Source organism: Amblyomma americanum, chromosome 1, assembly GCF_052857255.1.
Source record: "Amblyomma americanum isolate KBUSLIRL-KWMA chromosome 1, ASM5285725v1, whole genome shotgun sequence".
Classification (NCBI taxonomy): Eukaryota; Metazoa; Arthropoda; class Arachnida; order Ixodida; family Ixodidae; genus Amblyomma; species Amblyomma americanum.
This window is the reverse complement of record NC_135497.1, coordinates 393,861,890-393,876,631: the sequence shown is the minus strand read 5'-3', so window position 1 is coordinate 393,876,631 and position 14,742 is coordinate 393,861,890. Positions and strand designations below refer to the sequence as shown.

Sequence of the window (14,742 nt, the reverse complement as noted above, 5' to 3'; positions counted from 1 at the left end):
GTGAGAAATTCCGTTTTATCTTTTTGAGTAGTATATGAGTGCAGGTGTATAGTGGAATGATTGGTGGTGTGTAGTGCATAGAAGAATGAGTGACGGCTTCCAGCCAATGATGATGCAATCAAGATAACATGACATATCTATTTTGCCTCATTTCCAAACGGGCATCACGTTTGGTGCTGGCATTGTCTTTGCCTGAGGTCTACTTCATTGCTCGTTTTTAAAGGGGGACCCACATGGAGCGAACTTGCACTGCAGAACGCCAACGCTCTTCCGCCGTGCAACACCACAAGCGGCGGAAAATGGGTGGCTGCCACCAGACCGCTGCTGCAAGGATTTAAAAACGGCGTGATTCCATATGCTTAGTAAAATGCTGAAAAGAACAGGTGTGCATTTACAATTAACCTATTGATTCCATGATGACTAAGAGGACGAATTATTCTTTGTGACCCCTTACTGAACCAAAATAGTTAACCTATTTGAACCTCTTGCACTTCCTGACATCAACCGACGTGTAGTGGCTAAGCCTAGCAGCTTTGCAAATCCAGAATTCTGAAAATCTGGCGCGTTTCATAGCAAAAATTTTGTGCTGCGGGCACCTTCGGACAAAGCGAAAGCTTCGTGCGACTTTTGTTTGCCGTGAACCTGAGGCACAGTGTAGCGGTAACGACGAGTTCGTGGTGAAGCGAGAGGCCGCTTCGGCAGGTGCGGCCATGTTGTAGAAGCGGACGGAAGTCTGACGCGGTCGCACCCTGATTGGTCCGCGCTGACAGCCCACGTTGGCCGCTTCCGGCGAGCGGCTGACTGCCGGGCGGATATATCTAGCCCGGCTTGATCAGCTGCGAACGGCCGCCCCGCCGGACGCCAGTTTTTTGCAAGAAAAATGCTCCATGTGGGTCGCCCTTAAGACTGCTTGTTGTTGAATTGGAGCTTCACGAATAGCACTGTGTCGTAATTTGTCATTCACCCCACTGGTCAAACAGATATGCTAAGGTGTGCTTAGAATGGGAGGTGTGAAAAGTGCAGTACATTCACCATTGAGAGGAGTAGCCTGCTTGCACATGAATGTCACTAGGGCAAAATCAAGAGCTGCCATCTAGGGCGCTGGCACCACGCTAGCGGGAGGCAGCTTGGAAGTATGAACAGCATGTGTGCACACTTGGTTAAGTTGGCGATGTAGGTATCTCATGTAGGATTGTGATATGGTGACTCATGAGTATAAGAACATGACAGTGATTTTGCTCGATAAAATGCATGACACTCGGCACCTTGAAGAGCCGAGTGGCGCCTCTCGCCATTGAGGGATTTGACAATGTCGCTCTGTATAAGGTTGCGATTTCGAACTTTACATTACAAAAGTTTTTCTCTTCGTCGCACCTGTCTAAAAAGATAGGGTTGCTATGTTTACACACAAGTACCCTAAAGGAGACGAGTGTCAGGAAGAGAACTCTCGCATTCATGAAAGGTGCAGTTTCAACATGTTTATATTTACTCCAAATAAAGTGAATGCTCCTGAAAGGAATTATAAATACCATGCTGTGCTGCAATTCTTGCAATGTTTAAAATAAAGTAATTGGGAACTGCATGCAGTCTTGATGTGGGTATTTCTTTTCTATAGGCAGGTGACATAAGCACAGAAGTAAAAAAAAAGCACAGTACAGCAGATGAAAAGAAATTTTGGCACAGTGTTAAGTGCTCTGGGATTAATGTGGCATCCTTTAGGACAGAACTTGAGTTCAGACATCTTGAGAGTTAATTCAGTATAATGCAGATGATCATGCACACTACCAACGCAATGAGCGGCCATATTTTTCTGCTCTACAGGGATTTCTCTCCTATGTGAGCTTAATCTCGAACTGAGCTCAAAGAAAAATAAAGCCCTGTGATGTGTGAAATGCGCAGTCGCAATAGTTAATTTGTAAAAAGGTTTGAAGACCTTAAGCTGCTCTGTTCCCTTGTCAGGTCATTCATGCATTCAAGGGCCAGTTTTGCCTGGCCGGTTTTCACACCTCCCCTGCTATGCACCCCAGTTATGCAGTCTTGCTGAGTGCATTGGTATGCGATACAGTGTATATTGAAGTATGAAATTGGATAAAAATAAGCAGAAAACTTACTGGCTTGAAGAAATGTTATTTTCATGGCCTTCTTGGATTTTTTTTAATTGGAAACAGGCTTGTTTCTTATGTTGCACACAAGCGGTATGTACAGTGTCTCTGCTTATGGGTGCAAAAAAAAAGATTACAAAGGCCATCTGTAATGGCAGAAATTGAGAAGTATTCATTATGTGAACACTCAGTTTAACATGTTGCACAAATCGCATTTTTTGTCTCCAGATTTTGCGGTTTTGTTTTCATCATTATTGGGTTTTCACTTGTGACGGGGTGTTGAAGCTATCTGTTTGGCATGAATAAAAGTGCTTTCATCGTGCAGGAGAGCTGCAAGAACACCTGAAGAAAAGAAAAACCTGCCAGTGCAGTGAACAGCAACAGGTATGTGAAGTGTAGTGAGATTCAATACTGGCATATACAAGGGCATTTTTAATTTGTCTTGTAGGTGTGCAACTCAGACATACCGGCCACGAGGGAGCCTGAGCTAGGCTCAGAATCTCTTGGGGCACGAGACGTGCCAGGTGAAGGGCTGGCAGAGCTGGCTGCAGCTGCACCAACTGCAGTAGAGGCTGCTGCCTCCAGCAGTCCGAGCCCAGCACAGCAGGGGCTACCAGTGCAAGTGAGTGGCACACATGATATATACAGTTAACGACCATTATTACCTTGTAGTGCCAAAAGAGAGGTAATGGTATTTGGTGCACTGAATGTTGTTCAGTTAGTAGGACAAGTCTTCCAGTGTGATGGGTAGAAGATCAGCCCATTTGCCCTGAGTAATATTTTCGTTGTTTTATCATAACTGAGTGTTCATTATAACTATATGGCTGTTATAAGTAAGCCTGGTTGTGTTGGGAAACAAGTTCTTATTTAAATCAATATTTTTAACGAAAGAAAACTACTGGCCCTAACTATAGTTCGTGGAAACATACATTGGCAGTGTGTTTTTAGAATATATTGAAGTCAACAGTTTGACGGAAACCCATCTGGTCGGGATGATGCATGACAAAAAATAAATGATGCCGACCAAAAGAGCGAAGACAACTACATTTCGCCTTCCACGCGGCAGCCTTGTTCACAGTGAGGGCAAAAGGTAGAGTCGACGTCTTAAAGGGGTCATGACATGGTCTACCAACAAATCGTGGTTTTACATTGCAGGTACTAGCCACAACATTGTTATGCATGCCTAAAAAAGATGCGGAGCTGGACTTGCGCTTTTCAAGTGGCAATTTCAATTAAAGCTATCAGCTCTAAGCCCCTCCCCCTGACAGCAACAGCCATATTGAAGCAGCCTGAGCTGTCATAAACCGACAGTGCCGTTGTCTGCTGCAAGACTGCCGCGTGCACGGTTGGTGCGGAGCAATGTGTTCGTTCTTCGTTCAGCCCTCATTGTGAACAAAGCTCCTGTGTGGTAGCTGAAATATCTAGTTCGTCATTCTTTTGGTTGGTGTTGATTATTTTTTGTTGCGTTTTTAGAAAGCAAGATGGCATGTAGCGTATCACTTTCCAAATTTAATTTGCCATTTGGCAGGACATTCTTTGTGCCCTGTCAAATATGTCCTGTCTTTCACTGCAGTGGTGAAAAATCCTCTTATTAGTTATTATTTCTGGGCTGCACTTCCCATGCAAGGTGTGTTAATGCCTTGTGTGGGATAATTGATTTTGCTGTTGATCTGTTACTTCTCGAATATAATTAAAATTTTCCAGTCTTTCTTATCGTTCGTGTCATCCTTGTGTCGTTGTTGTTGTTGTATGGGGTTTTATGGCGCATAAGCAACTATGGCTATCATGCGCCAAACACAAGGTTAGATGATGCTATGTCAAGTGTACAGAGGTTACATTATAATAGATTTAAAACACTGGCTTTCTTTAGAAACTTACAAACAAGTGAAAATTCGACGAGTGTTTGCTCGCCTAAAAGCAATGCGGGATGAAATGGAATGTGTTCATTGTAAAATACCGTAAAAACTTTTTGTCTAAGTTCTTCGAGATGCGAACAAGAAATTAAAATGTGATTTACTGTGAGCTCTTCACCACACATTTCACACACAGGTTTGTCTTTTTTTGTTAATAAGAAGTTATGGGTGATGTGTGTGTGACCTATGCGTAAACGACATAAAATTACTTCGATAAAACGCTCTTTATGGTGTCATGATTTCCATTCTTTTATAATGGGTTTTATGGTATGCAGCTTGTTGTGTCCTTCATTTTCCCAGGAAGCTTGCCACTTGTCTCTTAGTCTGCTATGCACTAACTTCATGTAATCCCTAGGAGGCAAATTCACATGTTTTATTTCCATGGTTCTGGTTTGTGCAGCACACATGTCGGCTCTCTCATTGTCCTGAATGCCAACGTGACTGGGAACCCAGCACAATTTTATAACATGTTTTTGTGTTGTGACCTTTACTACATTATGTATGATGCTTCCAATCAGTGGCTCCGTGGCATTTTTAGAGTTTAATGCTGTAAGGACGCTCAGTGAATCTGTATAGATGATGCTGTTTTTGATGTTTTCATTTGTTATTTTTTGCACCGCAACACTAATAGCATAACACTCCGCGGTGAAAACTGTAGCACATGAGGGAAGTCGTACTGCATTTTCATTTTTTCCTTGTATTACTGCGCTTCCTACATGAGCATGAGTTTTTGACCCGTCAGTATAAAATGGAGTGTAATTTCTGTATTTTTCTTGTAGTGCTAGATATTCTTGTATTATCTGGTCGTGTGGTGTACAAGTTTTCCTGAGGCGTGTTAGTGTGACGTCACACACTGTGGGAAGAGTGTACCACGGTGGTAGCGCTTCGCATCTTGGGGCAATATTTTTAATTTCATTTAGTATGTTTAGTGCTTGGCATTTTTCTTCGAAGCGCAAGAGCAACGGCTTAATTGCGTGAGGCTTGTTGTTGAAGAGTATTCTGGATGGGCATTTCGTGACGATTGAGTAACAGAGATGTTTGGGGTGAGAAAGGATTTTGAGGATGTATGTACAAGTTAGTGCAGTTCTTCGATCTTCTAAGGAAGGTTCATTCGTTTCCACATACAGACTTGCTATTGGTGAAGTTCTGTAAGCACCAGAAGACAACCTTAAACCAAGATTGTGGATAGGATCTAGTCGTTTTATGTAGGACGGTCTTGCTGAGCCATATACTATGCACCCATAGTCTAACTTAGAGCGAACCAGAGAACGATATATATGTAATAGGCATGCCCTATCAGATCCCCAGCGTTTTCTTGACAGTAGTTTTAGCACATTGAGGGCTTGGGAAGCTTTTTTCTTTAAGGTGTTTATATGTGGCAAGAAAGTGAGCTTTTTATCGAAAGTTATCCCTAGAAATTTATGCTCTTGTTTGACAGGTAATTGGGTTTGGTTTAGAGATATTGTGGGGTTGGCCTGTAGGCCTCGTCTCAAAGAGAACAGAACCGCTACTGTTTTCTGAGGGGAAAATCTAAATCCATGAGGAGCTGTGTATTTAATAGCCACATATGCAGTCATGCAAGGATTTTTTTTTCTGTTTTGGCTGGTCACGGGCTTGAATAGAGTAATCTATCTTAGTAACTAGTTTTCCCGAGAAGATGCACGTATACCCTTTTAATTACTCCACACAGAATGATGAGATGGATAGCTGGCATCTCCTCAAAAATACATTTGTTACAGCAGTGGTTATTACTAATAATTCAAAAGTTATTCTAATAGCAATGCTCGAGTTCTGTATGGGGATATTTTTGTAGATTGTTGGCTGGCATTCGATGTTCGTTTGGCTGGGATGTACTTAAAGCTGTAACTGAGCACTTCACTTTTTTGGAAGTTATTTCAACAATCTGCGCTCCACCGTGTCATGCCAGCCATTTTGTTTGTTTACATTTTTCAGATTTGCGGTTGACTCTGTCCTTGGCTGGACTTTGATGGCTAAACTTAAGTGCTGCAGAATTGCCAGAAATAATATTTGAAGCCTTAATATTGCCCAGAAATGTTCTTAACAGCTTTTGAAACAGTACGCAACAATTTCAAGCACGTTTTATGGGCGCTGATGTCTTTTAATTAGACTTTTTTTTCACCAATTGTCATTACCATAATTTGCAAATGACATTATTTTTTACCATGTAGGACCAAAAGAGACCGAATGACATTAATTCAGTGACATTAAAGACAAGAACCCTACATCTGTGCACCACCACCACGCAGATCCCATCGCATCGATCACCCTCTTCGAAGTTCTGCACCTGTGTGCCGGTGCCAACGTCTTTACCAACTCATTATTTTATTGAGTAGCAACTGACTGTAGACGGCCTTCCCTATCATATCGCTGCCATAACTTGCCCATCATTGTTTATGACTGCTGTCACTGGTGCACCATTATCCCACCCTTTATGTAACACCCCATTTGGGATCTTTAATGAAAATAAACTGAAGGGAAATTTGTTAGTGTGGCAGGGGTATTAGACTACTACCTTTTCATTCTTTACTCAATATGAAACCCTCATGCCTGCTTATTGCAAAGGTGCTGTCACATAACTTGCTTGCATAGCAAATAACCTAACACCGTGACGAACTTTAATTAAAATTTAAATAAATGGTAATAGTGCACTTTACTTGCAGAGTTCTTGATTAATACCTGTGTACAATAATTGGGAACTGAAATGACAATTTTATTTTTGCAGGCGCAGATTTATGTGCCCACTTCATCGGTAATCGCCCAGGAGCGGCAAGGGGCCCCAAGAGGAGGCGACACACAGAATGGTGGTAGAGAAAACGAGGAGGTACAGAATGGAGATTTTCATTTTTACTCGCAGCTTTAATGAATGGAATAAGGTTCAGGCCATCAGGTAAATTAACAAAGCCTGACAGTCAGGATGAGCTTGGAAAGAACATTCAGGTCTGATAATCGTCACCCATTAATTTTATATGTTGTTGTTAGTGGTGTGGATGTACGAAAAGTTACTACAGTATGCGTTAATTATGCCTATGTTATCATAAAATGAATTTTCAAGCCCAGCTCCACTGAACGAAAATTTTGTTGAAGTGAAAACAAGCCTGAAAAATGGTTGTTTGTGGCAAGAACTTTGTTGCATTGTCTTCTATGGCTAGCTAACAGGGAATTACAAATATTTCGCTTGATTTCGTTTAGGGGGTTAACTGGAGATGGCTCACAAGAGAGATGTGCTTGTATAGAACTTTTATGAGCGTATCACCCGTAAAAGAAGCTCGAAAGCAGTCATAGAGACAGGCACTTTGTACCTGTTCTGATGAGGAACTGTAAACAAGATTAAAAATGGAAATTCTTAGGGCTGCACTGATGGCCTGCATTTCCTCAGGCTTCGGAACTGTTGTGGTCTACAAGTCATAACTTCCTCTTATTCCTTATCGTAGCCCAGCTGCTGCATGCACTATGCTTAGCATTAGCACTGTATGAAGATTAAAACAGTTTTTGTTGATTATCAGTAACCAATATTTTACTTGATGATGCGCTTTTTCTTAGTGTGTCTGACATACCTTACTTCAAAATTTATTTAGGTGCACTTGGCCTGTGGGGTGACCCTCCCTAGAGGGAAATGGGCTTACCTGCAGACACAGCCCAAGGACTCTCTCTTTGTGCGGGAAATGGCAAAGGCTCTATGGGGTATGAAAGAGCTCTACAATAGGAGCATAACCGGTAGGCCCTGCCACCGTTTCCTGCACAAAGAGGGAGTTCCTGAGCTACCAGAGAGGCGGGCTCTTACGCCCGAAAAACTCAAAGCTCTCCGAGGTAATGTTATTCATTGTAAAGTATTTCGCTGCATGTTACTCTTTTCTCATTCACATATTTGGAGACTATAATGCATTTACACTTGGTCCTTGGAGTTGCATATAATACGAAGTTTATTTGAGGATTCCATAATTGTAGGTACAAACCTGTAACTAACCAGAGGGAAATAACTTTCTCTGCTATGATGACGACACTTGTCACCCTTTCAAAGCATATGGTGCAAGAAACAGTCTGAATCAATATAGTAGAAAGTAATTATAAGGGTCCATTTTTTTCATCTTTCAGTACCATAAAAAGCGCATAGATTGCATCAGTTTCCAAAACTTTGTGTACTCAGTTATTTTTACTGTTTTCAGCGGCCTTCGAGATGCACATGGAAAAGCATCCCAGCATCAAAACGAGGGAGGAGCGCTTGCGCAGCATAAATAGATCCCTTGGCGACATGCTGAAAGTGCTGAAAAATTGAGTGGCTACATATATGAATTAAAGATATTTAAAGTACTTTGCTTAGCTGTACATTTTAGCAGCACTTACACTGGCAGTGAGTGCTGTTCATGCATGTCAACACATACATGTAGAGTCATATATGGAGAAAAGTTTGCATGATGTGGGTTTGCAGAAAAATATTTCTTTAGGCGAAGCAAGACAATCAAAATCATTGGATCATGAGGGCACATGCGTGCTCCATTTGCAAAAATACCAGCTGACTGCATATTGAGACAATGCAGAAATAATTTTTTTTTTCTCGAATCTGCATCCGACAAAATTTTGTCTATATACTGTACATATTTCCGTCTCACTGTGAATTTTTACTTCTGCAAATAATAATCAATACGAATATAGAACTGTATAGTTGCCTCATATTGCTAAAAGCTGCATGCATGCTGTTGCATTCCCACAGTGTGCATTTGTAATTCGGGCTGAATCGCCCTCCACATGGTAGTGCGGAGTCCGCACAAATATGTGGAGTCCACAGCTTACGGACTGCTGTGGAGTCCGTTCAGTTCAACTGTACGGAGTCCATAACAGGCGGAGGTCCATAAGAATCCGTCAAGTACGGATGAACGCGGATACCCGTACACTGTGGAGTCCGTAGTTCCATAATTCCGTACGTATGGATCCGCTTTCTCCGTTGTATGGAAATTTTCGGTAGGGATCTCTACAGATTAAAAAAGAAACACCGGAAAGAATAAAATAAAGCCATAATCTGATCATTACAGTGATCGAGGAATGCTTTTACTGACAATGTTGAAAGGTTTCGTAGTTCAGTTCACAGCTGAGCGCGTCGAGGATAAATTGGGCGCAGAAAGCGCGCTGGTCAAGATGGCTCCACGAAAAACCGGTTTGACGGGTTTGGTAACGTGCGTTCCTCCCTCGGCACAGCTCGCCCCTACCTAGAGCTGCAACGGCAGAAACAGGGTTGTCGCTACCTTGACGTCACTGCGCTGCCCTAGACGCTTACAAGGTCGGAGTATAAGAACGTTTTGAGATGCATACATCGCTTAGCAATTACCCTTCTAAACCTTGCACAGAATGCTTACAAACCGATACAATGGTAATAATACATAGAGGCGGGCGCACAAATGCATTGTACTTACTGTAGACGCAGCAGTTGCTCAGTGGTTATGGCGCTCAGCTGCTTCCCGAAAGACGCGGGTGCGATGTAGGCCGCGGCGGTCAAATTTCGACGCAAGGCGAAATTCTTGGGGCCCGTGTGCTGTGCGACGTCAGTGCACGTTAAAGAACCCAGGTGGTCAAAACTTCCGGAGCCCTTCACAACAGCGTCCCTGATAGCCTGAGTGGCTTTGGGACCTTAAACCCTCAAACTATAAACCGCGCATTTTGCTTACTAAGATACTCCAACAGTCTATGAGTAGCTAGAGAATGGCCGCAGTACATGCACCATCCAGCTCTTGTGTCATCAGTTGACGGCCCAGGGTCCCGCTGGTACTGAGCACAGTCAAATAGCTTTTCTTGCATTGTCCTCGCGAAGCGCCAGGGATGTCGAGATACGTAAGCATCCTGACAAAGAATCACAACACCATGTACAGACTTTCGAAAGTGCCTGCTCTGGTCAGGTTAGGTTTGCTTCCTGCAAGCGCTAATCGAGTCAGACGGGAGAATAGCCTGAGCTCATTCTGTCTGAACAAAGGAAAGTTCGCGTGTTCTGCTCAAGACGGCGGGAGCATGGACCATTTAACCCAGTCCAGCTAGATGACCCGATCTTTTGGCGTTATGGCAACCTTCCATCGGATTGTAAGAAAACTGGTCGGTAGAGGTTGCTCGGGAAGAGCCGTCGGTGTCGCGCGAGCCCTACCAGTGGCAGCACGTGTCATCGAAGGACAGTGGCACATCGCTTGACGGCAGGACCACTGTGCCAGAACTGGCATGAAGATTTCCGGTGATCTATGGATGTCAAGCTGAGAATGATCAATTGCGCGAATATGGGCGCGAATTCATTAGCGCAATTGCGTCATAGTCTTAAGGCGGAGTTTCACTGTACCCTCAATTTTTTTTAGTGCAGTAGCACTATAAGGCTCTTTTTTCAATTTCGGCCATACGTACGTACACTTAGTAGAGTCGATCACACTCGTCTAGGGCGCTCTGGCGGTGTGCTGCGGAGTAAATGAATTCTTATCGCAGCTGCTTTCCTAGAGGTAAGTTCCCGTGCGGTTCACGTGTATTTTGCTACTCTCCAGCGCAATCATTATCAATGAAAGTCAATACCTGCTTTAGAATTCCGCTTTATTTCCGCCAGATGTCGCCTCTCAAGCACTCTAGAAAAGTGCGATGGACTCTGTAGGTATTTACGTCCCTGAAGCCTGCTGTGGCAAGCGGCCACCTGCTCTCTGACTTGTGGGCAGCCTGCCAGGTGCTCACAACTGGCAGGCCTTCACGAGGGTGATGGCTTGGGTGAAGGCCTTGAAGGTAAATGCCTTGTGTGTAAACGCCTCCAGGTGAAAGGCCTTCAGCACGTAAGGACCTTAAGCGCATACCGTAACTAGTGCTACTGTATGATATTCCGCGCTTAGCCATGTTGAACCGTCTGCTATTTCTTTTTGCGTGTCAAACCCTTGCTTGAAGGAAAAACCAGCAACTTTATCTGACAGAGAGCTGCCGCAGTGAGCAGTGAGCTCTTGATAGCAAGAGCGGTCTGCTTAAACTAAGGTCAAGAGGCCGCAAGGGCTCCTCCAGCAACCTTCTTCTCAACGATGTGTATCGGCGACAATAGAGCAAAAAATGCTCAATAGATTCAGGCAGACAGCCAAATGCACTAAGGGGAGAGAGCGCCAAACCCGACCTGTGTAAATAGAAATTTAGAGGACGGATACGGCACCGCAGCCTCGTCAGAGATACTTCAAGCTGCTGAGATCGACAAAATTTCCTGTTCCAAGAATTTCTGAGGGGCTGATAATCCGCCGATGTTACAAGTGTTGTGTCTCGCGTGCATAAATGCACACGTCGCCGAAACCTAGATGCTGCAGTATAGGCTGCAGCCGGGATGACAGGCAACAGGGGGCTGCTTAGGGAAGCCTTTGCGAGTGTATCAGCAATCTAATCAACTGTCACGCTGCTGTGATCGGGAACCCATACTAAATGAACAAGACTCAAATGCGAAGGAAGCAGGGACATGAATGCGTTGCAAATAGGACCGTCATCATGCGCGGCGAGGGACGAACACAGAGATAAATTCGGTAATTACTGCCACGGCGGTAATAGAGGGGTGTATCTTGCTTAGAGCAAGTACTACTGCCAGAAACCCTGCTTGAAAAATAGGGGTGAAATCTGGAAGGCGCAGTGAAAAGGACCAGTCTAAATGCGAACAGAATATTCCCACACCTGCCTTTTCATTGCACTGCGATGCGTCGGTTGCTATTGCAATATTTGTAAGTATGGTCCTTAGATGATCATCTAGTAGACCATATAGAATACAGGGTGGCAAAAGTTTTGCATTTTGGGGGAAAATATCGTCGAAAACAATGTGGACAGCGGGCCCTCTGCATAGCGCAGGAAGGATGTCATAAATTTTCACATCTAAAGGCTCAAGTAATATTTGCACAAACACTACCTGTGGGGTAGGAAAACGAGACCAGAGGGCACTACAAAAGGAGATCGGCTGGCAACAGAAAATGCTTTGTGAACGGTGTAAATGAAATTCGTAGATTCTTAAGTAAGTCTGCACAGTGAAAAATTGAAGTCGAGATAAGAGAGGGGGAATGCGGGCTTCAAGGTACCGCACATTGGTAGCCACAAATTTTGGGAGGCCGAGGCACATCCTAAGTGCTTCCCTCTCCAGAAGGAAGAGAGGACGAATTTTGTATGTAGCCGAGCCTGACAACAACACAGATCCAAATTCTGAAATGGACCTGACATACATTTTGTAAATCATTAATAGCGCATCTCTTTGTATGCCGTACCGGTGACTACATAGTCTACGTAACATGCGCACGGCACGAGCCCCTTTCACCACGACACGGTCAATGTGTGGTCGCCAGGTGAGTTTCTCGTCATAAATGACCCCTAGGTAATTTAGCGATTGAACCCGCGGTATTGGTTGTAAGTGGCAAATGAGAGAGACCACTACAGGATTCTGTAGAGGGAAAACAAGGATGGCGCACTTGCTAATATTTAACTTCAGCTGTAAACTGCTCAGACAGTGCTCAAGTGTACTCATATATGACTGCAACAGACCATACAGGGAATGCATATCCGGCACAGCCGCAAAAAACGCAATGTCGTCCGCAGAGACGCAAGTGCGTACATGGTATGGAGAGGAATTGAGCTCAACACAATATTAAAGAGCACAGGAGAAAGAACAGGTCCTTGCGTTACACCTCTCGTTTGTTTGTACCTCTCTGAATGCACACCATTATGGACGCAAAATAATTCCCTGTTATAAAGAAATGCACATATCCAAACAACTATATAATCTGGAAACTGAAGAGACTGTAGCCTATGTATTACGATTGAGTGTTCTACACTCTCGTAAGCTTTGGCAACGTCTAACGTAACCAAAGCCGCGTCCTGGCGTTGACGACAAGCAAGGAGAATTCTGTCTCAAGACAAGCGTGTGGATTCCATATCGAACACCGTGGCCGGAATCCGAGTTGACACGGGCTGAGTATATTTTTGCTGTCCACGAAGGCTGATACCTGAATTAGTAACACCCTTTCTATTAGTTTTACCACGTTTGGTATTAAAGAAATTGGCCTAATATTAACCATTTCATAGCCTGCACCTTGATTTTTCAGTAAAGGAATCACCTTGGCCAGCTTCCACTCAGGAGGTATCCAAGCGTGTTTGATATAGTAGTTTATGAGGTGCAATAAGGAGTCGGGAGACTCCTCATAGAGAATCTTGAGAATCCTTGTAGTGACACGATCAGGGTCAGCAGCAGCCGCTGGTAATCTCTGTTCAACATGGGAAAGCTGCGATAGATTAACTTGTGAGGCATTATTATTTTGCACCCCTGACGCAAAAAACATTGGTCTCAAAGGCAGTAGAGACGAAAACCACTTTTGCAGGCCCATGACAATTAACTCAACCGCCTGGATAGCTTCTTTAGGTGACATAACTAACGGCTGTAAATTACTTGAGGACGTGAGCAGTTTTCTAGACCATAGAAAGCCGAATAGTGCACGTCGGTTGCCCGACTTCGAAAGATAATCGAAATGTTCTGAGCCATATTTTCCCTACGCACGAGCAACTGTGCGTTTAAAGGTGGCTGTAAAAAATTTATAATCACACCGGTTCTTTGGGCATTGGTTATGAAGAACCTTTTTCCATGCTACTTTCCTCCGCCTGTAATCTCTTGTACAGTCCGCATTCCACCATGTAGAATAATTCCCTTTTATTGGCCGCACCAGAAACTCCGACTTTTTACGGCATTCTTCTATAACCATACATATATGCTTGTTGACTGGTCGGCCTCGGCGATGTTAGACACTAAAGCAAGGGCAGAGCGCAACGCCGTCTGAAATCTGTCATAATTTACATGTGACCGCAAATGAGAAGACGCAGGAGTTACACGACATACGATATCAAAATGAAATGAGGCGAGCGGGTGCAACGAACGCCACGAGGGAATCTTCCTTGCCTTCTGCTCCGTGTCCTTTGCGGCGCGTGTGCAAGATTTAATGCTGGGAATAACTGGGACGTGCAGGTAATGCAACAAATTTTAAAAGCCTGAAGCAGGAAAAACCGAAGAGGAAAAAAAGAAGGTAGGTCTGTCATAAAAAGTGAAGGAAAATCCATGTTTAATCAGAATGCGTCTCTAATTTGATGACTGAGTGAAACACATCTTTTACTGAAAGTCCGCACGTCCACATTGATCGAGGCCCATGTGCGCACTTGTGGCTCACAGTTGTCACGACGACGGAGACGAATTCTGACATTTCGCACAGTGAACTTAGCAATGTCTCCCTCTAATGGGCCGTGAAATCGAAAGTAGCTTGTAAAGAATAATATAAATATGTGTGGAATCTCTTCCTCATATATGTACAGAAAATTGCGGGTGCAAAGTTTGTTTGCCAGCATGTTACAACATGAGTACCATTTTTCACCACACAGGTTTGAAAAAGTGATGATTTTGATGCAACTCTGTAAACGTAGATATCAAATCAAGTTAGTAAACAGCACACCAAAAATGATATCGATCAAAATTTATGCATTAGAAGAGACAAGTGTTCCCATTGCTTTGCTGATGACTCAAGCAGCAGGCCTGCAATCAGCCATAGATATCACGTCGACTTTTGCTTCTTCAATTGGTTTGAAGCTTTCAGTGAGCAAAACCACGTTCGTGTCAGTCGCCAACCGCTGGGGACGCCGTAAACTGGCTGAAAAACCAATTCGTCTCCATCAATCCGGAACTCCAATTCAAGAAAGTTCGACCGTAAAAA

The 14,742-nt window shown here is 43.8% G+C and overlaps 1 protein-coding gene across 1 annotated transcript; it reads left to right on the top strand.

The window, feature by feature from the left end:
• Positions 1–234: 234 nt before the first annotated feature.
• LOC144115724 (uncharacterized) lies at positions 235–8,344 on the top strand. Its single transcript, XM_077650204.1, has 5 exons — positions 235–383; positions 2,428–2,486; positions 2,551–2,724; positions 6,759–6,857; positions 8,200–8,344. Exons 1-5 carry the CDS (start codon positions 356–358, stop codon positions 8,266–8,268), a joined length of 429 nt encoding a protein of 142 aa, XP_077506330.1. The 5' UTR covers positions 235–355; the 3' UTR covers positions 8,269–8,344.
• The last annotated feature ends 6,398 nt before the right edge of the window (positions 8,345–14,742 follow it).